Source organism: Leuciscus leuciscus, assembly GCF_965113295.1.
Source record: "Leuciscus leuciscus genome assembly, chromosome: 23".
Taxonomy (NCBI): Eukaryota; Metazoa; Chordata; class Actinopteri; order Cypriniformes; family Leuciscidae; genus Leuciscus; species Leuciscus leuciscus.
The window spans coordinates 18,805,939-18,828,840 of NC_138747.1; the positions used below are offsets into that span (position 1 = coordinate 18,805,939).

The window sequence follows — 22,902 nt, forward strand, 5'->3', positions numbered from 1 at the left end:
TTATGAATAATTTTATATAGATGCATTTTCAAAGAACATTTTACAGCCGACAAAATATTTAATCTCTGAGCATATCTAAAAAACATATATTCACTATAGAAATGTATGATTTTACACGATTTTATTTCCCATGACATTTTTAAACAAACCTTATTTCCAGTTTTTTTCATGAATGCTTTTAATAAGCTACCAGCTAATTTTAAAGCTGGAACAGATGAATCACTTGTAATTTTTAATACTTTTATAAATGCAAGCAGTCCACTGCAAAAGTTTCCTCTCTTGCATCAGATGTGATTTTCTTTATTGCCTATAGTTTTTGTTGTCTTCGGCAATAATGTAATGAAAATCTTGGGAAATCAGACTCTGTGACACTATCATTTTGTTTGAAATCTGCTATCCAAATTCATTCAGATACGCAAACTGCAGTCTGCATGTTGCACAGTGAACACAAGCTCCCAACATAAAATCTGTGCAAACATAGGGTAACTTACATCATCATATCTGTGCTTCATTGACCAAAACCTAGCATTTATAATGCTGATAAAACCAAAGTCTTCGTCTTTCCTCCCATTGAACCTGCTGCACATGATTTGAACTCATTATTTACATTTATATTCATAAGTGATATGTTTTTGAAACACTCATTTGAACTGTGTGAATGTCTGTGGCATATACATTTAAGGAATACATGTTCATTTGTGTATCGTTTACAAAATGCACAAAAACAGAAGAGCATGAAGAGTCATACCTCACATGTACAAATCCAATATAGCATTCCAACAATACAGTTGTGCCCGTATTTTTTCTCATCTTCTTTAATGAACATCAATTGTATTTTTAAACAAAAGCACATTTCAGGGAAAGATTTAGAGACAGATTTTGATGATCATGAACCACATTGGGCGCCACATCAGATAATAAATTCTGTTTGGGGTTCAACAAGGGTACCATGCCATCGAACAATAAGGTTAACCAATTTAAGGCCTCCAAATTAGAAACCAGGTTTAATCATGAATTTTTGGGGGGGCTTTTTTTGATTTCCACAACAGTAAAATAATCATTAAATAGATCTTATAAAATGTTTCTCTAACAGCTTTGCATTATCATGGCAGATGCTAATGACATTTCGGACTTTGTGTCGATTTCTCTCGCAGTTTCTGGAGGTATAAACCACTGGAAGTGCTGAAGAACAGATGACAGTGACGTACAGGAGACAAGGGCAAAGACGTATGTATATATAATCACATTTCAGATTAATTGAAGGTCTCAGAACTAATGCTCGCAGTTTACAATATACACACAGTACCATGCTTATGCGTCTTCAGTCCTAACCGTTACTAACGATGGGATTCAGAGCCGTTACCATAGAGTCCGTTCAGTTACCAGTGCATCCCAACCTTTAACCTCCATTCTGCCCAGTCGCGCCGCAGAGGATTCTGGGTAAAATGCGTATATAGCCATTACTAATAAAACTGAAGGAGGAGATCGTCATTTGTACAGAACAAAAGAAAACACAAACAAACAAACTTAAAAATGAGCATATCAACATCATGCTTGATTTTTTTCGTTTTTTTTTTTTTTTACCGGTAAATGCAAGGAAAGAGAGATGATTGCGTTATAATACCACTGCATTAAGAGGGGTGTCATACTGAGGGAACGGTGTGTTGACATGCATTACCAGCTCATAAAATAACATGGAGAATCTCTTGCGTTTCAGTCACAGCTCTGCTCGAGTGCACTTGCGCCTCCCACTGGCAGAATGGGGAACTACGTCACACTCAAGCGTGAATAACGGTCTTGTTTCCTAGTTTCACTTCTCTTTATTGACTCTTGGGTAATTCTTAAGATGGAGTTGCAGTTTTGAAATCATTTCTGTTTTTCGCTGAAGATAGCCAGATGATGCTCATTTTGGAGTGAGTGAGCAGGTCAGGGAGGGGTCAAAGTTCGGAGGTCAGACAGGGGGCGCTTTCCGCTGCAGGAGATAGTGGTGGATGTCATCTGCGTCTCTCTTGAGCCAGGCAGCGTTCAGGAGAATGTTCTCGCAGCACTGCTGTACCGTGCGCTCGGCCGCTGGCGCGTGATGACTTTCAAAGAAACTCTGAAAAGAGAAAAATAACCAGCATTTCTGTGAAGAACCGCAACCTGCAGTGGTCATCTTCATCTTTAACAGGATATCTATTGTTTCTATTGAAATCTATTGCATCATGTGAAACCAAACAAACTTCTTTTTGTGACAAGTTTTGTTTGCTTGTCATACATTTCTTGAAAATAAATCCAACTTATATAATGGGGTGACATTCATTAATTCATTCATTTTTAAGTGAAACTCAAAACAGCTCTCTATATTTTCTTTTTTTTTAGGCCAAAATATGACCAGGACATTTCATTGACAGGTTTGGTGCGATTCAGAAAATGAAACTTTAAAAATGTGAAAATGTTTTTGTTTTTTTTAATACCATTTTGTTTCATATTTTGTTATATAATTGGGTGGCATTCGTACATTAAGTGATACTCAGTTTTTTTTGTGTGTTATTGTATGTACATTTTTATATCTTATTTAAATACATTATAATTAACAGATGAGTGTTCCTGTACAGAGTTTTTAAATTTTTTGATAACTGTATAAGGGCTTATAACTCATTCATATTCAATCTGATTTAGTAATAAATCCTTCAGATTAGTGAACCGGCTTCACTGATAAAAATCAATTCAACTGAACAATTTGCTTACATAGTAAGCCTTCCCAAAAGCAAAATCCAGTCAAAAATTAAATATAATTTCCGAGCAGAACATAGCTAGAAAATCGTATATTACAGAAATTTCCATTCACTTTGGACAACATTGTCTGTAGAATGCAAAAAAGGCTTTGCAAGTGACATGAGAAAGCACATGATGCTCACCTTAACTTCAGCAGCCATTTTATCTATTGCAAACCCATCCACTGTCAGCTGCAGTGAAGAATCAAAAACAACGCATCAACACTGCATACATATACATAGTGATTATACACAATCAAATTAGATTTGGTACAGTATTTCTCATCTTAATTTACTTTACTGTGTTGCTTATTTTATCTGTACTTTCGTCTCTATGTGTGCTGCACTTGTTTCACCTTGATAAGTCTTGATATGAGGAAGCCGCCCTGGTAACGGTTATGAAGTTCTTCCCAGTTGTCCCTAACAAATTTCCATGCAGCTTTGCGCCCCTGTTTGCTGCTTCCAGCTACGCCCCCGATTACAGACACAGTGTCCTGGGGACGAACCTCCTCCTAAAAATACCACAGCCAGAATCAGTGTCACTGTTCACACTGTCACTGGAGATTTTTAATTCCTCAAGATTCAGATTAGAGCTCAGAGAATGAGCGTGTCAGATTGGATTTCTTGTGAGAATGTTAATTCAAAGCTGAGAGAGAGATGAAAATGGTGATTTATTGATCTCCTGGGGAAAATGGTTTAAATCTTTAAACATTAATACAACAATATTAAAGATACATAAACATACAATTATGTCAAAATGCCCATCTTGTGAAATACTCAAACACAGTCAGTTATGTCTTAAATGAACATTAACAGTTGGGCAAAAACTGGATGTGTTTCAATATATTAATTCTCAAAGTGACAGCAGCTTTATAAACCTGTGTCATTAATGTCAATCAAACAACAAAAAACTGAGAAAATCACTCACTGCTCTTGACTATAACTTGTATCTTTAGTAATAATCAATTTATATTTAATTCATACAGAGAAGAATATGCAGTGTTTTACTTTCACATTTGATTATTCAATTTGTGTAGTATTTATTTAATGCTAAATAAGCCTACTGTACCTCAAAGTTTATTTAATCTGTATATTTGTTCTATTATATTCTTCCTCTTGTTTGTATTATTTGTTCTTATTTTTAACAGCTAAAATAAAATAACAAAATAGCTATAATCATGATTATTATAGAAGCTCTTGCACAGTGTGTTTCTGGTGCTTTAAAAATGTCCACACTGACCTATTTTCTACAGTAAGTGTGTGCGTGTTCACGTACCGACAGGGCAAAGTTAAGCACTCTCTGGATGAGGTCAGGAGCGGGAATGGCTCCCAGCACTCTCTCGATGCGGTTCTTCTCCTCCTGCATATCTGCCTGCTTATGAAGCTGAACACAGAAAATGAAAGATGCCATTTTATTTGATTGCACCTTTAACGCTGTAACCAGTGTTTAGACGCGTGTAAATGGTCACCTTGAGCATGGTGTCAAGCGTTGTGCTGTCTCCGTGCTTCAGAACTGTCAGGTACACCTACAAATATGAAGAAAAAAAAACACCTTGTTTACAAGGACATGTTGAAACTAGGCCTGCTGCGATGGTTCAGCCACACACCGATTACATCACTTGCCGTAATAAAAATCATTTAGTTCAGTCAGAGAACAGACACTACAGTGAGAACGAGAACGAGACGAGAGTCACAGCACAGATCAGCAGCATGAGTCAGATTTCATTTATCATGTGACGAGAGTGAGGCAAGCTGACTGACAAGACGATGGCGGAAGATTTGGTTACAAAACTAAATGTAAAAGCGCATATTTGGCAATATTTTGGAGTAAAACCCAATGCTAACAGGGAACCTACAAACATTGAGGCAATCTGTAAACTTTGCCTGATGAAGGCGGCAGCATTCGGAGGTAACCCTTTACACACACACCTTCAAGCACACCACAAAAATGAGGCTGCCGTGCTTATTCGTTTTGTTAATGAAAGTTTTGTGTAATATAAGCGAGTTGGTCATTGAACTGTTTTGTTGTTGTGTTTTTATTAAGAATGAAAATTAATCCACCATTCAAGCAATTTCCTCCCAGAATCGCTGCTAATTCGAAAGACAAAGGTAAAAAGCGCACGGCCGCATGGGCATTCATAAGCGATTTAAAAGCGAGGTGGTTGTCACGCGCCGTTCAACCGGTGGAAACATTTTGTCATCATCACATCCCTAGTTGATAGAGAACTAATCAAAACAATACAGGACCACCATTTAAAAATAAATGAAAAAATAAGACATTTGACTATTTTTTTTGACATTTCATATATATTTGCAGAAAAATAATTTCAGGCTTCTATGATTTACATTGTACATCTCACTTTAGCTGAACTTGCCATGAATTTGCACCTTCACAACAATAGTAAGCTCTTCTTTTGGCCTTCAAGATAGGGGTAACAAAAGGGGCTTTCGCACCTGAGGAAACTTTTCATTGTTCCTAGAACTACTGGCGAAAGTACCTGGTTTTTGGCCTGTTCGCACCGCAGGAACTAGGAACTATTTTAGTTCTAGAACTCCTTTTGGAGGAACTAATTTAACTTCTACTTCAGAGTAGGATCTAAACCAGCACTATAGGAAATACCAGTGACGCAAGTGTACACTGATTGTCCGAACGCACGCGAAAGACCAGCACCCGCCATTTTTTAAAAAGCCGTGTAAACACAGATTATGTCCTATTTAGATGGACCTCTTAACCTTTACGCTGAGGAGAAAATCCAACACAACTTTGAGGGGACCAAGAGAAACATTATACAGTAGTCAACATTTGAAGTGGATCAAAAACATTTCGAAGTTGTCCTAAGACAAGAATGGGTATTGTTCAAAATTCATGTATAACTTCAATGAAAGGTTTTGATCCACTTCAAATGTTGACTACTGTATATTTCTGCTCATTTAGCAACACTGGACATCAACCACACGGCATACGCTAATACCTTTTCATTTACTGTCTACTTTCTTTGTATAACAGTTAGACAGATCGTAAACTAATCGAGCACTATGAGCTCAGGCTCATCAAAATAAAGGTCCACCGCGTCGTCAAAATAAAAGTCACAACAACAAGCCCGGCTTACAGAGTTCCTACTGGCAGTGCGAATGCAAACAGGAAAATTTTCCTAGGGGAACCATTCGTTCTCGGGGAACCACCCTGTAGCTAGTTCCTAGAACTAACCGGTGCAAAAGCCCCTATTGACTGCACAATGAGTGTACACTGTAGGTCTCACCTTAGCTAAACTTGCACCAGCATAATATAGTAATCTCTTCTTTGGCCTTCAACACGTGAGAAATGTTTCAAAACAGACCATGCCACTATTAGGGAGTAGCTAGAAGATTTGATAAAAACTGTGGATGAGCTAATTAAAAAGAGTTGGAAGGTACCAAAGTATCTCAGCTTTTTTGTCTACACCAATAGAGTCTAAGGCTTTGGCATCTTTCCCCCAACAATACATGCTAAATGTACCATGATGCAAATGTGTCTGTGTTATGCTAGAGGACTCACTGGACTCCTGAGGTCTGCAGACAGAATCTGTTTACCCTCCACATGCTCTTTGAATCTCCGCCGGGCCTCCTCCAGAGTAGCCTTATGCCCCGCTTTACCCAGCTTCCCCAGCACCAGACCTCGCAGCAGGGCGTCCAAATGCCCTGGACAAGAGACGGGGAGAGGGGCAACAAACGAAAGAGCACTTCATTTGAATGTCTCATGACAAATGAATGACAACTAATCAACCAAAAAGCATTGAGCTAAAATAAAATAAGATATTTCACGGTAAAAAGGGATTAATGTACCATGCAAACAAACGTTTGTGTGAGAAACAGTCCCGATTCTAGAAGAACGTCTGACCGTTGCGCAAGTGCAAATACTTGTGGTACAGAAGTTGTATTGAGAGGATCAATTCACACATAAATATATTACTACCAAATGTTTTAACTAGTCATTTTCTTACTTATTGTGGAAATGAAATGTGCAAAATAAATTCGTCCCTAGAAATTGAGGAAAAAATCCATTTAATAGAGACAGTAGCAGCAGTATTGTTATTGGTGATACTGACCTTTATAATACTTAGTAAAAACAAGCCATTAAACTAATATTTAAAATATATAATATTTTTGGTGTTTCTACATTAATTTTGGACCCCAAATCCAATCCCATTTAAATTTCATTCGGATTGTAAGGGGTGGTTTAAACCTTTTCCAATCCGTTTGATAGGACATGTAAACACTTGATCGGATTGAAAACCGAAACTGGAAAGCAATGACGTAGAAATAGCGTATTGATGCGTGTAATGAGCTGTTGTTGTTAAATAAAGTGTCATATTAAAATTCCCCTTCCACTCATCGTCTGTGATGTGGAACAGGACAACATCCCAACAGTTCTTGTTTCGGACTATCATCCACAGATAACCACACTTGTTATGAGTGAGGGAAAGGGTGTTTTTACTGCTTGATAAATATAGGCAGCACGGCGCAACGGTTCATGTGCTTGTCGTCTCCTAATTAGGACCCGAAATATCTAAATATCAAGTCTGCTCTTAAAACCAAGAAAAGAGGCAATGTAAGAAAATATGTAAACAGCGAGAAACTCTGTATATTCGTGCAGTGTGCGCATGTCAAAAAAAATCTATTCCGATTTGAAGCTTGACAAACATTAACACTTTATTTAGCGTTCATTAAAACACTACATTCGAATTAATTCCAATTGAAACAAAAGGTGTCCATGTAAATCTAGCTAATGTGAAAATAAGTATTACAATATAAAAATATATTAGAAATTTTTATGTTAGATACGATTAATTACAGAAAATAGTATTATTTTTTTTAATTAATTGACAGCACTAATATTTATACATTTAAAAAAATAATACTTGAAGGCTACATGACATTTTTAACATTTATATATAAATTTAATTTAACTGATATTAATTTATACATTTCTAAAGATATTTACATGAACTTAACTTAATTAGTCTAATCAATAACTTATTTGTTTTTGCATTAGTATAAAAATGGGTATTCAATATGAAAAATGCAATTTTACTGATACTGGTATTGACTACAGGAAATTTGTATTTCCCTGACCATTAATTCAATCGTAACCCTGACCATTAATTAAAAGTAAACAAAAAGAAAAAAGAAAAGGCTTGTGATACTGCCATGGTTATTACATCCTAACTATGAGAACATTAACATATGCTCATTGCTCGCCCACATTTATATATCAAATCCCATACAGCATTTAGCAAATTGGCAGGTGAGTTATCACTCACCGCACATGTAAAGATATCAACCAATATTATTAATATTTATAAGGTATAAAAAGTTGAGAAAATTGTCATGTAAAACTAAATTATGACTGTTATAGTATAAAAAAAACATTTGCTAACAAATGGACTTTGGAGCAAAAAAAAAAGAAGAAGCAGAATATGGTCCCTTTAAATGTACAGTTGACACAAACATTTATCATGATGTTCAAAACCTGTATGACTTTCTTCTGTGGAATAGAATTTTTTTTTTCCATTCAATCAAAGTTAATGGGCTCAAAAGCTTCAAATGATCTTCTTTATATGTTCCACAGAAAAAAAGTAAATCAAACAGGGTTGGAATGACAGTGAGTAAATTATGACCGTTTGGATTTTTGGGTGAACTATCTCTTTATGAATTTTGAGTTCTGGCTCTCACCCTCTCCGGCTCTGCTGTCCCATCCCAGCTTCATGCCGATAGGGGTGAAGAGATCTCGGATGAACTCCTGGATGTCCTCGGGGAAGTCAGTGTGTGAGAGCAGAGAGGACAGAACACCCAGATTACAGCTCAGGTCACTCCACACCGTGTAGTTTGGCTCATTCACAAATGCTTCCATCACCTTCAACACCTCCACAGTACTGATCATACCTGCTCGAGCCTGAGGGCATGACAGAGAGAGAGAGACAGCACAACACTATTAAAAACAGAAGGTGGTAACAGACGGAGAGGAGACACAGAAATTAATAATGATATTGTTGAAATAGCTTTTCTCAAGAAACCTTTCAGTAACACTGAACACAATGATAGCGACACTGAAAAAAAAAAAGAACTGTAGCCAATAAAAGAGCAATGCTAAATCAATGAAGCACTAAGACAAGCACATACTTCACTAATTAGTTATATTTTTACAAATTTAATGTAATACATTTAATTAGATTTTTGGCCCTGTATGAATAGATCATTATTATACAAATCAACCGAAATGGGCCAATGGAAATTAAAAATACTTGCACGGTACAGTATCTGATAACTACTTCCTATACATTTTTTATAGTTCTAGCAAAAATTCAACTTAACATTTCTCAGCAGTCTTGTAAGCCTTTTTTTTTTTTTAGCTTAAGTTACAAAACTCACACGATTTGATTCATAATTTATAATGTATTAGTCAGACTTGGAGGCTTGAAAGAACCTGACTTCCATAAGACTGTGTAACTTGACTCTTCACTCAAGTCTTCATCATAAATACTTGAGAACTGACTCAAGGTGGAGACCTGAGCCTCTACTCTTGCAAACCAATGATTCAGGCTCACGTGTGGCGTCTCACCAGAGAGAAGAGGTCGTTTTGCAGACCCAGGCGGTCCACAGGCAGCAGTGTGAGGTCTCGGATACCAGGCAGAAGACTCTCCAGCATTGCTGAGCTGTACTGTATCCTGTAGAATCCTACGGTACCTGGATTAATCTGCACATGGAAGAAAACACACACAAGTTTGGACATATAGATTGCATACATGCTGTTGTTTACAGGGTTCCTACACATTTTTTTCAGACCATATTAAACAAATGATTCATGCAGCATAATTTGGCATATAGTACAATCATCTGTAAATATTTTTATAAGTATATGTTTTTTTTCCATCATTGGTTTTGTCAAAGTGATAGCATACGCTTGAATGATAAGAACCTAAACGCTTTATAACCTGCATATATCACCTCTGACACATCGGTTTGATGATGTTATTGGGGTTTGATGTTGCATGACCACCAAAAGTACAGTCTGAATTAAATGATTGTTTGCTCCTTTATCTGTTGCTGGTTTGAGTGGCACATAAACATTCTTTAGTGAAGTTCAAAAGAGACTCGCTTATGGTAAAGAATCACTAAATGATCACACAATTTTGCCATGAATTCACTTATTCACAGTTATATTTAGAAATTCTTACTTTTATATTTTAGAAACCTAAATAGGGTAAATAGTGTGAAGAAAAATATTTGTGTTTTCTTTTTACATACTTTTCCAGACCTGGTAATAGAGGTGGGCGATATGACCAAAATCATGATACGAGTCATTTTATTTCACAATAACGATATTAGGGATGCACTGATACCACTTTTTCCCGAACGAGTTCGATGTCGATAACGTATAACCGATACCTGTATTTTCACTGCATTTGTCATTTTTAAATGTACTGGTAGAGAAACCAAAAGAATCTAAATCATATTAGTTGGCTTAATTTGTTCATCAAATATTTCCTTCAGTTATTTTCATGCTTAATTAAGCCTGCTAAAATGCATTGTACGAGCTTCTGTTACTTTCACTCTTCATTCTATTGCTCTATCATATTTTATCTTTCGTTTAACAGTACAGCACATATTTAGAGCAGCTCCAGCAGGACTCAGTGCTGAGGATTGGGTCAGTGGTACGAATGTTTAGACACAAGTGAAATATCAATTCTTTATTCCAATTTTGATGCTACAACAAAAACTACAGTAATCAATCAAATGTGAAAAACACACTGCATATTCATTACTTAATAATTTAAATATAGATGGATCTTATATAAGAGATATATATATATATATATCATGATACAGTTATTTTTGCTTTGAATAAGGTTATGATATCAAAATGTTTGATACCTTTGAAATTTCATACTTTCAGTTCTGTTCAATTTCAATCTCATTTAAAAAAAACAATACTAGCCTAAAAAAAAAAAAACGATCAAGCTTAGCTTGCTGAAGACAAGTAAACTGATAAAGAGCAAAGAAAAAAAAAACTACAATAGAACAGACACAAATGAAATAGAAATACCTGGAAAACTTCAAGCACTAGAAATACTACATAAAATGTATGCAAGTAAACGTATAATAAAACAATGCATTGTCTTTACTGTGTAAATTAAATATACATTTATTCTTATTAAAGTGACAAAAGTGATTCAGTTAAGAGCAGTGAGAGATTCTCTCTCTTTTTTATTTTTTTATTTAATATTAATAATGATAGCAGGTAAATTTGGATGCTGTCACTTTAAAGCCCCATTCACACAGAGATCCCGGAAAATACACGGATAAAGTGACCCGGGATTTGATCCGTTTGATTTTGATTCATTCACACTGCCAGTAATTTTCCGGAATCAGAGAATGAGCGTGTTCACACACAACCCGTAAAAATCCCGTAAAGACACGTGACATCGACGTGACTTGTAATGTCTCAGCAGCGTCTTAAGTTTGCTTACGAGCTGCGATTTCTCTCTCGAGAAACCACGCTTGTGCTTTTTTTTCTCTGATTCGATCATTAACTTGCGCATTACGTACCGTTTTCACTAGCTGGCGAACGATCCCAGCTTCAGCATCATCACTACGACACAGTATTATTACGGCTTTTGTTCACACAGCGCACGTTCCGGGACTGAACACGGCAATGTTACTAGGTCCCGACCCGGCATCGATCCCGGGTCGTGTTTGCGTTCACACAGAAGGCGTTCTGGCAATTTCCCGGCAATTTGCCGGGATCATCGCGCTGTGTGAAAGGGGCTTAAGACAGACTGCACGGATCCAATATACTCATGCGTTTTCTTTCTTAACTGTTTACGTTCACTTAAGACATAAATTACTATGTTTAATTGCAATACTTTGACACATACAGTAGGTATGTGTATTTAACCATTCAGGCGGTTCCCAAAAAGCACTCAGTTCAGTTCCTAATTGCGCTTCAATGGTTTAAAATCATCTTGTTTTCAAACCGCAATGCTAAAAAATGCATGCAAGCGAGAAGCGTGCACAGCAACATTACATGAGCATAACCGTGACAGAGATGATAGTCCAAAATCCTATTCCAGCTGACAAATATCTACCGGTTAATCGGGTCTACCGTTATAATCACCCACCCCTACCTGGAAATGACTTAAATCTAATTCCATACTTATCCAAACTGCATATTGAATTTAGTTTTATATGACCTTTTTCAACCTCTCTGACCCCCAAAATTAAGCAGCTGTTTTAGTTATACCATTTTCCATAATATGACCCCTTTTTATACATGTTCATGAGATGGGTTGTCAATCTTTGAGTCATCCCAATTTGAAGTATAAATAGCCTTTTCTATAAAATACATAAAAAACAGCAATCTGACCTTGACCCACTGGTCAGGTGCAACGTTGGTGACGTTAACTGTGGTTTCAGGCTGGTCCAACAGAACCTTCATCTTAGTGCAGCTCGGGTCCTCACTGGTGCAGATACTTATGGGAACCATCCAATTGGGGCAGTCCTCTTCTAGCACACGGAAATTAGGGTATAACAGAGTCAGAAAAAGACAGATAAATAAATTGTTAAACAGTCAGCGGGTTCAGTGCCTAGTTTAACTGCTCTTTTTTTTGGCACGTACCATTACGTGGTCCACTAGCACAGAACTTCTTCTGAGACATTTTCAGCACACGGTCACTGCCATGCTGGAGAAAAGAAAAAAAAAGAAAAAAAATCAAAAGCAATTATTTCAGCTCTGATTACATCTTGTATTGCCAAGACAACAGTTGTTATTACCAGATGCTCGCTGAGAAGCTCATAGTCCATCTCAGCAAGACTTCCCAATACCCCGAGGGTTATTTAAATTGTATTTGAAAACTTTAGGGGAAAGAACATCCAGAGAAATTTGAAAGAAAAACAATCCCTCTGAGCTGGAAGATGACAAAACAAAAATGATGAGAATGGGTCTGTAAATGTTACCTGCTCTTGATCCACTACTATAATAGGGAAGCCCATTTGTTTGGTCCAGGAATTCATCACTGCGGCAATAGGCTTCCCGCTTGCTTTCTCCAAACACTCCCATAGGTCCTCTGGGATAGAAAAAGAGAAAGTCACACCTTTTATTTCTGACTACACAACAATTAACAAAGCATAATAACAACACTGGTGCCAGTTCACACGCCCACAACTCTCCCGCCAAATACTATGCTGTGTCAGAATTACAACGTAACACCATGTTATTACTACAGCTGTAATTTCTGTTGTTTGGATCGGATCATTGGCCTCAAGGCAATGCTTAAATCACTTCCTTATGGATATCTTTTCCTATTAACAGTACATGGAGCACAAGTGAAAACTAATGGCTAATTTTATATTACATGTCATTTGTAATACTGTATTAAAATGAATAAAGTTTAAAAATATAATAAGGTACAGACAAAAGTCAAGCTCAAACTAAATGTTATAAATATTATAATCCAAATTTTATGCAGTGAAACTCCCTCAATAACACACTGCAAGCTTTCTACAGTTAAAACTGCTAGAACTGCCATGATTATGAACTAATGAGTGGCTAATGAGTATTTGTCACACAAATAACTGTGATTTACGACTTAATTGAGTTGCGTTCATGCCAAATACAGTTTAAGCCTATAAACACAGAGTTTAAAGCTTCAGTCAATAACTTTTTTTGTGCTCAAAACGTACAAAATGTATATAATATGCGAGTACATCATGAATCCATTTTCTAAACAGTGTTTTTGTCTTATCCTGAATCACTATACGGTACACCTATAATAAGTGTTTATATTCAGACTATTTTAGACTGGTACGGGTCGTATCACCACCTGTGTGACTCGTCATAGACATCATAGACAAACCGCAAGACGCACGCAGTTCTGTTTAACCGCTAGAGCGCCAAAAGTTACAGACTACAGCTTTAAGAAGTCATTTATTCATATGTAAAGTAGCCATGAAACGGAAGTAGTGACAGATCTTTTCTTCCCTATTGTGACGTGCATCTGAGTGTCACAATATCCAAAGAGAAAAAAATTCAAGTTGGGACTTGGTTATATGCATTAGATCAAACAATTGTGATTTTGTTTTTAACCAAAATCCCAGCTTCTTTGACAGTTTTTTTGGTTAAAACCCAGCTTTAATAATTAATTTTAAATAGATAAGATATTTAAAACCCATTTTTTCTAAAAATTCTAGAACTAAATTTGGATTTTGAATAATTGTTAACAGGTGATGTGATATGTAATAATCTTAACAGGCCTAAAATCTGCTATAAAGGATCCTGATTTGGGTTTAACAAGGTCATGAAGATAAAAGTTAAAGCTTAATTTTCACAAACATTATGGCATGTTAACTTACCAGTAGATGCATTTTTGTGCTGAAACTTCAAAAGGTAAGCATTCATTCCCTTTCTAAAATCCTAGAAAAAAAATAAAAATCATTCAATCAAATATCATTCAAAACTAAAGCTCTAAAGATAACTGCAAAAAAGTGAATGAATCTAAGGGTGTTCAAACTTGCAGTTTGGTTCTCTTAGTTCTTTAGGTCCGGAACAAAAAAGAAAATGATTAATTTAGTCCTGGTCATTTTTAACACTGAACCTAAAGATACAAAACATAAACAGCGTCTATGGTGTATATTTTGCTACGGAACAACCAAAAACAATGCTATGTGCCGGGCTAAAGCACTTGTTTGTTAGTGCGTACATATGATGCTATTTTTACCAGCTGAGAAGTCACAAAGAGCTTATAAAATATGTAAAAGAGTCAAAACAGTGGAAGGAATTCCTCTGTTACATATACAAATAAAGATCTGCTGAAAGGAGAAGGTGGTTCTGACGCTTTTACCAAACTGTAACAGGAAACATATTTCCAATGACGAGAAGAACCAGGTATCCTTGAGCATTCTGTTCTTTTTAGGGTTGCATCTTGTGACATCACGTCATATTTTTGTTTTGTTTAGATGTCTTTGTTCAGTTTTGCGCTTATATTTCAGTCGAACCTTCTATTCAAATCAACTGCACTAACAGCATTCACACATTTTAATCAAACCAAGTGTGCCAAGTGTGAACACAATGGCAGATTCAGTCAGTGTTAATGATGGCTGGAACTATGGTTGCAACAACTACCAAAAGTCATCAGACAGATTACAAATGCTTAAAGATCTTAGACTCTAGCACAATAGACAGATAAGCAACATGTCTTTCCATACATCCTCTTGGGGGGAGTCACATCGACCACCTGTCTGACAGATTTACACTGAGTGTCTCTCTGAAGCTGGCCAAAAGAGTGACTCTCACCTCATCGCCAATGTAGTTATGCAGCATGCGAATGACAGATGCCCCTTTGCTGTACGATATGGCATCGAATATTTCATCCACTTCTGAAGGGTGTCCGACATCAACCTACGATTCAAAAGAAACACACACACACCCACTGAAACATGACTCGGAGATCAATATTTCATTAGGCTAAATCTGGGTCTGGAATTTAAATGCTGTAAGAGATATGGCTGAGTAGACAGACAGACTGACAAACAAAGTGCAAATCAAAACTTCCTGCTGTCCACACAAACACTTAAAAGCAACAAACACCAGAGACACACAATGGGAGAGCTTGGGGTTATGGGGGAGACACACTCATCTCATGCAGACCTCAATAGGGTGGCTGTTATCTAACGCATCCAGGTCCAGAGCCCTGGTGTAGTCCGCAGATACAAACTGGGTCCAGATGTCGTACTCAGGGAAACAGTGGTCTACACAAAGGTACTCGATCCAAGATGCAAAGCCTTCGTTAAGCCACAAATGAGTCCACCATTCCTGCAGTAAGAGACATATTCTCAGCAACCTGAATAACACAGTTATATTCAAATACCACTGTGACCTACAAAAACCTATGTAGCATGAACCTACCACATTGAACATTTGAACACACTCACCATGGTAACCAAGTTCCCAAACCACTGATGTGCAAGTTCATGGCCGACTACAAGGGCGACCCACTGCCGGGACGACGCACACGAGTTCTTTGGGTCAATCAGCAGAGCTGTCTCCCTGCAAGGGGACAATCACAACGATTTCAAATAAAAAATGCATAAGAACAAAACAACATAATGCATCTCATATTGTTGAGGTTTGCTGGGGATTAACATGCTAGTACCAAGAAATATGAAATATTAATGAAGCTCTCTTAAATAGCTGCTTTCAAAAGGCACAAGGTTCTGTTTTCATGATGATTTATGAAGTCTCAGGTTTGCTATTCATTTCTTTTAAAACTTAAAATCACCTGTAAGTAACAAGGCCCCAGTTTTCCATGGCACCTACAGGACAAGAGAAATCCAAAAGTTAAAACAAGTTAAACATAATAGACAAAGTCTATTGCGACAGATGTTTCATTTATAATGTCAATTATACAAACCAGCAGCAAAATCAGCAATAGCAATTAGATCAATTTTAGGCAACGGATAAGGAACATTGAAATAATCTTTGTAGAACGGAAGGGTCTTTGTAGCAACCTGGAAAAAAAGAAAGAAAAAAAGGTTAATACTTTCACAACCAAAGTATTATTACAACCACAGCTATCATTAAATAATATATGAAATAAATGAATATCAATTTCTCAAACTGTGCATCATAATGTTGAGATGTTTAAATTCACTTGCGTCATTTAAAACCATTTATTTTTTATTTAGACCAAATACTATACAATTTTATTATCAGCTATTTATCAGTTATAGATAAAAAAAAAAAAACACTGTATACCATATAGATAGTAATAATAAATGTTAATATTATTAAATAAAATAATCATAAGAAGAAACAACTTAACAATTATTTGTAAAACTCTTTACATTCATTTTTGTGTCCTGTCTGAATAAAAGTAATAATTTCTCTCTCCCTCTTTAAAAAACAAAAACAAAAACATACTAACTCCAAACGCTCAAACAGTAGAGTATTTTTTTCTTTATTTTAATCAGATGTTTGGAAAAAATAAACATTAAAAATGTAGATTTAAAAAATATTACTAGGTTTGTAAAAATCAAATTTCATCTGGGGGATTCAGACTACAGAAAGCTAAACCTTTTTGAATTTGAATAGCAAAAAAAAGAAAAAAAAAAGAAAAAGCAAACCATCACAGACTGATGGAGCAGCTCTCATACCTCCAGTGCAAATTTCCCTTGCTCTGATTTTCCGACAGGGGTGTACACACGGACTGTCACACCGTCCGACGACGTACTCTCCACAAAGTCATACTCGCCGATGACAAACGCCACTAGGTAGGTGGACATGATGGGTGTAGTGGCAAACTTCACCTCCACCAGACTGTGATCCTCTGGATATGGCTTTCGGTCAACAACATTCTGCACAGAAAGTGAAATATGCGTGTTCAGTATGGGAACTAGTCTCCCAGAACCACACGTCAAACTATCATCATAAACTCAGCAGAAGCAGAGCAGATGCTTTCAGTTTATAAATGTAGCATCCATGTACAACTCAACTAAATGTTTTTTTAATTTTCTATAAAAAAGTAAAACGACATTGGTGGCCAAGTAATCTAATCGGTGTACAGCCAAACATTGTGTAACACCGGTAACACCAACTACCGCAGTAAGCTTAATGTGTGCCAAGTGTCATGACTTGCAAGGGTAGGCACAATGCCTCTGGGCCTGGGTTAGATAATACACAAGTCTGACAGTAATGTGAATAAAGCCATTTAGGGACGTTTGTTTCCAGAGGGAAGGATTAAAAAAAGAAAAATGACACATACCATATTCGACAAGGCTACTCTTTCCTTTGGGACGATGAGGGTGATGTCAAAAGTGGCTTTGATAGCTGGTTCGTCCCAGCAAGGGAAAGCTCGACGTGCGTCCGTGGCCTGAAGCGGATGAGAGACGTTGAGAGAGATTGAGACAGCGAGACAGGAAGAGAGGATTCAGGGTTAGAATGGGTTGCAGTGATACAAACATGAGCAGGGATATTTGCATGGCATCAAAGACTGAAGATGCACAAAAGCACCCTATTCTGATCTTCCGATCCAGCAGTTTAGATTTGTACTTGCCCTGCCAATATTTTCAATTGCCAAGTGATAAAAGTATGCTACTTTTTTTTTTTTTTGCAATGTTTATTTTTTTTGCTATAATTATTTACATTTAATTTAATTTTCTGTTAAATTCACAAACTGTTTAGGTTACCAATTTCTCTCATTTTTTAAGAAAGAAAATGCAAAGCTGAAAATTATATATCTGTAATGTAACTCCATAAATAAAACACACTTTTGCTGGAAAATGATGGCATGCAATGCAAAACTTTACTGATAAAAAAAATGTATATATATATTTTTTTTTTTTGACCTAAAGTAACATTTTTTAAAGCATTTTCAAGTAACAAAATGTTTTAGTAATTTTTTTTTTCTTCATTCAAAAATAAATAAAAATTGCGATAAGCTTGAAATATGTAAAACCCTAAATAAGACAGTTTTGCTGGAAAACGATGGCATTCGATGCAGAACATTACTGATTGGTTTGTAGTTTAACAAGACTATAACAAGCCTTTTTTTGTGCAATTTTGACAAAACCTCTTCTATCTTAGTCAGCTAGATAACACTGTCTTGCAGACAAATCAGCTAAATGTACAACAACAGTTTAGACAACATCAACGAAAACCAAATGCTTAATCTTGGCAAGGCATAAAAATGGATGCACAAGATCAATGCATGTAAATATTTCAGTGGCAACGCATCACTCAACCAAAAGGGCAAATTACTTTTCCATCAACTCTCTCACACTGGCCCAGAGCCAGCGGGACATCCTTATCATTGAGCCCTGATTAAGTTAACTTCAACCAAAGCTCAAGCTAAGAGGCTAAACTTTCAGTTAAATATCCCTTACACATTAAAATCTATCAAGTATGAATAAGCATGAGTACTTAAATAATGACTATTTTAATGGATTTATAATGCAAGCATCATAATAAAACCAGTAAATACATTAAAATGGTACAATACGCCAGACATAAATCATGGGCCAAACATTAACAATATGTAACTGGGGGTCTGAAAAAAAGTTCTCCATTATTTAGTTTTACTTCCATTATAGGCTCCTATATAATAAATTGCTTTGTTTTTCCTCATTTGTAAGTCGCTTGGGACAAAAGCGAATGCTGAATGACTATGTGAATGTGAATTTGTCTTTATCGAGAGACACAGTCAAGATCTTCGAGGAAAGTGAATGACTGAGCAGAAAGAGTGAGAGAGGGACATGACAAATGATAAAGCAAACAGTGGCAGAGAAAGTGAGTGAGCAAACAGATGAATGAACCGCGCACCCTGATATGAGTTTACCTCAAACTGTGTGACGGCAGCGAAGCGGACTTCTCCCGAAGGAGTCGTGTATTTACTCCTATAGAAGCCTTTCATTTTGTCGTTCAGCTCTCCAACAAAGTCTATTTTCAATGATCCTGACCCTGAAAAACAAGAAGCCTATGATTATAAACCAAAACAAAAGGCACATAAAACAGAAGGACAGAGCAAGAAACACCATTCATCTTTGAAGCCGCTTTCATGTGTCAATAAACCCACTATAGCAACTCATTACACAGAGACTGTTGACATGACAGCAGAAGGCTTCTTCCAGGCCACAATCTGAGTTCTTTACCATTTTGCAGAGTGCTGGGGAAACATAGGGTAACCTTCTCATCCTCGTTCTGATAGTTAAATCCTGTAGCGTTAATTTCTAAATGGACGGGGAGAAAATGAGCACAGTTAATCCTAAAAATAAAACAGACTATAAAACATTTAATGCAGGTCGAACAAGCAATCAGGCAAAAGTCGCGCAAATACATCACTAAATGTGGATTACAGTTGAGTCGAACTCACCTTCCCCCCCTTCAGGCACAAAAGAAGCAGTAATTATGTCTATATCAGCACAGTTCATCACAATCTGGTTTGTCCCTTGTGTAACCTGTCAAGAACAATGACATACAGTTCGGTTTTAATGTTCATATGGGTCCAGTGGTTTCATGATCCTCAGTTTTCAGTATTTGGTGTGTGGTTTCTTTTCTAATAAAACTTCATCGCCTTTTGCAAGCATTGTGAACCTTCCTTTGTTTCATACTGTATCAGATAACAGTCATAAAAAAAATGAAACAATCTCACGTCACTTACATACAATCCAGACAATCAGTGCTGGAAAATTCTTCCTGGTTTAGTAAATACTTGGCTAAGCCAGGGTCTTTCTCTGACGCAGAAAGAGAAATTAACCTCACATTTTAAAATGATGTAGTATATAAGTTTGTGGTAAGAAAAAATTTTTTTCTCAGTGAGAATGCATTAAATGTATCAAGCGTCATTTATAATGTGACAAAATATTTATATTTCAAATAAATGCTGTTCTTTTGAACTTTCTATTCATCAATCCTGAAGTATCACTCACAGTTTCCACAAAAACATTAAGGAGCACAACTGTTTTCAACAATAAGAAGAAGAAATGCTTCTTGTGCACCAAATCTGCATATTATAATAATTAGAATGATTTATGAAGGATCACGTGACACTTTTCAATTACAGTAATAAACTACATTTTAAAATTGTAATAATATTTCACAATATTACTGTTTTTTTCAAGCAAATAAATGCTGCCTTGGTGAGACTTCTTTCAAAAAAACATTCAAAAGGAAACAGCTGTGAGTAACTGTGTTGGGATCCTCTACTTTGTTTTTATCTTTGCTCATGTCATAGTGCATTCGATTTCACGCTTCTCGTTTTGTTGTAGGAAATCTCCAGCAGAACAAGCAAATACAGAGCACATGGAAAAAGAACCGCCTGAATCCTCACGGCTTTTCTGAGGCTCAAGGGCCATCTCCTGCTGCTATGAAATTCTGACGTGCGCATATATAATCAGATTATGAATAAAAAGACCAACAGTTTGCATGGCGTCTTATGTTGCAATAGGCTGTTTAAGACTGCATTTATTGCATAATGCTGAAGTGAAACTTTCCCGGGACGATCAATAGCTTTCAGGCTCTCACGTCCATAAGCTAGCTTTTACAGACAAAGAGACACAATACATCCCAGAGTCTGTTTTAATTATTCCTCATCCTAACTATTATCACACTTCATTTACGGTGAATTGGATCCTACATAAAGACACGCATTGTGTTGTTTAGAGGCTTGAAGCTGCCAAGGTAAAGCTTTAGAGGGCACATGTGGCTTGTTGAAGCTGGATGTGACTTGGATGCAATGAGTGCACTGGCCATGTGACAAAGGGCCGCCACTAGCAGTACACTATTTTAATGGTGTTTATCAACGTGAGCCATATCTGTCCACAATGACAGTCATAATGTGTTTGGCATTGTGGGGGATGTAGTTAATCTCATGCTCCAATGAGTTTTGGCAACAAGACAAGATCAACTGTAAGGCGACTTTCACAACACAGCTGCATGAGAGTGGGATGCAACATGACTGAACGTGTGAAGCTGTTGAGTTATAAAAAGGCTCCACAAACAATCTTACGCAAAGTGCAATGATATGCCGGACCTCAATTTCATCACATCTGGCCCGCATTTACCTCTACCGTCTTTTCTATTTGTTTACAGGATCAACCACGGTTATTTACCCTGCAGTAACGGCTGCGATTGTACAAAGATCCACTGATATGTATATATATATATATATATATATATATAGATAGATAGATAGATAGATATATAGAGAGAGAGAGAGAGAGAGAGAGAGATTGTTCAGACCAGACCTTTATGAAAGACGTAAATAAACGATTTTGAAGATTTATGTGTGTTTTAGACTTATTTTATCCCCAGCCACAAAGTCCATCCTGCACCTGAGCATTTCCTCGGGCGCTACACTGTGATTATTCTAAGCTATAAAGTATCATGTAAACTGTCAGACAGGCTCAGAGTGACTCAGGAGCTTGTAGACAGGACTGATTCACCGTCTCGGCCATGTACGTGAAAACTATAACCTGGAAGGAGGTTAAATTACGACATTTATGTGTTTATGTACGTGCTTTTTGACAGCAGCTCTGCAGGCTAACGTGGTTAGCAGTGTAGCGCCAGTTAGCGCTTTAGCTTGCGGGGCAACAAACTAACTGCTTCATTCTCTTTATTGTGAGAGCCAGACCTCAGAGGACACCAGGTTTAAGTATTTAGTAACAAATAATACAATTCGAACATGCTGGAACTCGTAAATATGAAAGACGTGGTGTGTAAAGCCGCTGTCTGGTTCACTAGCAGGTAGCTCGTTAGATTAGCAGCAACAACACTATCAGCAGTTATAAAAATGCAAAGTGAAAAACTAGGCTTAACATTAAAATGGCATGACATTGGGGCCCAGACCAGAGGGGGGCAGAGGGGCTGCATGGAATCAGGTTCAACATTACCTCCACGGCTGCCTCCAGTTTGCCCTCGAAGGTGAAGTCGATGAGGTCGGGCTTGAGGCGCAGCCCGTAGTTGACGGGGTAGACGTCAGTGGGCAACCGCACGAAGGGCCTCCGCTCGGGCATGCTGAATAATGTCGATACGCTGGAGACCGAATTAAAACGGACTGGGAGTTTGCTTGCTCGGAGAGTCGGAGACACGGGCTTCGCTATTGGAGTCGGATTGCGGGGTAGGGCTAGCCGTATGACTGACAGAGACACCCGACAACTCATGAAAAACAACATACAAACCGTTGGAGATGGTCCTCGCTGTGCCCCGCCCCCTCTTCGGGTAGAGATGTCCGAAGCTTTTCAGTGAATCGGTTAAATTGGCTCACCAAACCGGTCTGAATGATTCGTTCACTAATCGAAATGAACGAGTCGTTAACGAATCGGATTGGTCAAGGCGGCGAATTTGCCTTATCAGTTTGAACCAAAATCCCTTTCTAGGAAAATCTGTTCACTCGGCGGCCATATTTGCAACGACTCCTGGCAGCTATTTCGGGCATCCAAGACCAGTCGTATCGATCTGAATGGGGGGATTCTGAAATCTCCAAAACTGTTTGCCGAACTCACAATTAAATAACATATTTCAAACCAGCAAAAAAATCTGACATAAACTGCCCCATAAGTGTTGTTTCATATGCTCAAATAGCGTTAATAAAAACTTATTTTTCAGGAAAGACCAGCC

At 37.2% G+C, this 22,902-nt stretch overlaps 1 protein-coding gene across 2 annotated transcripts; it reads right to left on the reverse strand.

The window, feature by feature from the left end:
* Positions 1 to 106: 106 nt before the first annotated feature.
* On the reverse strand, positions 107 to 22,497 carry npepps (aminopeptidase puromycin sensitive). Of its 2 annotated transcripts, none has more exons than XM_082156228.1 (23): positions 22,176 to 22,497; positions 19,658 to 19,742; positions 19,437 to 19,514; positions 19,124 to 19,245; positions 17,552 to 17,659; positions 16,944 to 17,144; positions 16,202 to 16,298; positions 16,070 to 16,103; positions 15,723 to 15,837; positions 15,439 to 15,603; positions 15,085 to 15,189; positions 14,145 to 14,205; positions 12,750 to 12,859; positions 12,412 to 12,475; positions 12,160 to 12,296; positions 9,355 to 9,489; positions 8,469 to 8,688; positions 6,292 to 6,434; positions 4,226 to 4,282; positions 4,033 to 4,140; positions 3,113 to 3,268; positions 2,901 to 2,948; positions 107 to 2,098 (listed from the first exon to the last, which is right to left on the reverse strand). In XM_082156228.1, exons 1-23 carry the CDS (start codon positions 22,455 to 22,457, stop codon positions 1,952 to 1,954), a joined length of 2,778 nt encoding a protein of 925 aa, XP_082012354.1. In that variant the 5' UTR covers positions 22,458 to 22,497; the 3' UTR covers positions 107 to 1,951. The 2 variants fall into 2 exon arrangements, with proteins under 2 accessions (XP_082012354.1, XP_082012353.1); XM_082156227.1 differs by having other exon boundaries at positions 12,160 to 12,299.
* Between the last annotated feature and the right edge of the window lie 405 nt (positions 22,498 to 22,902).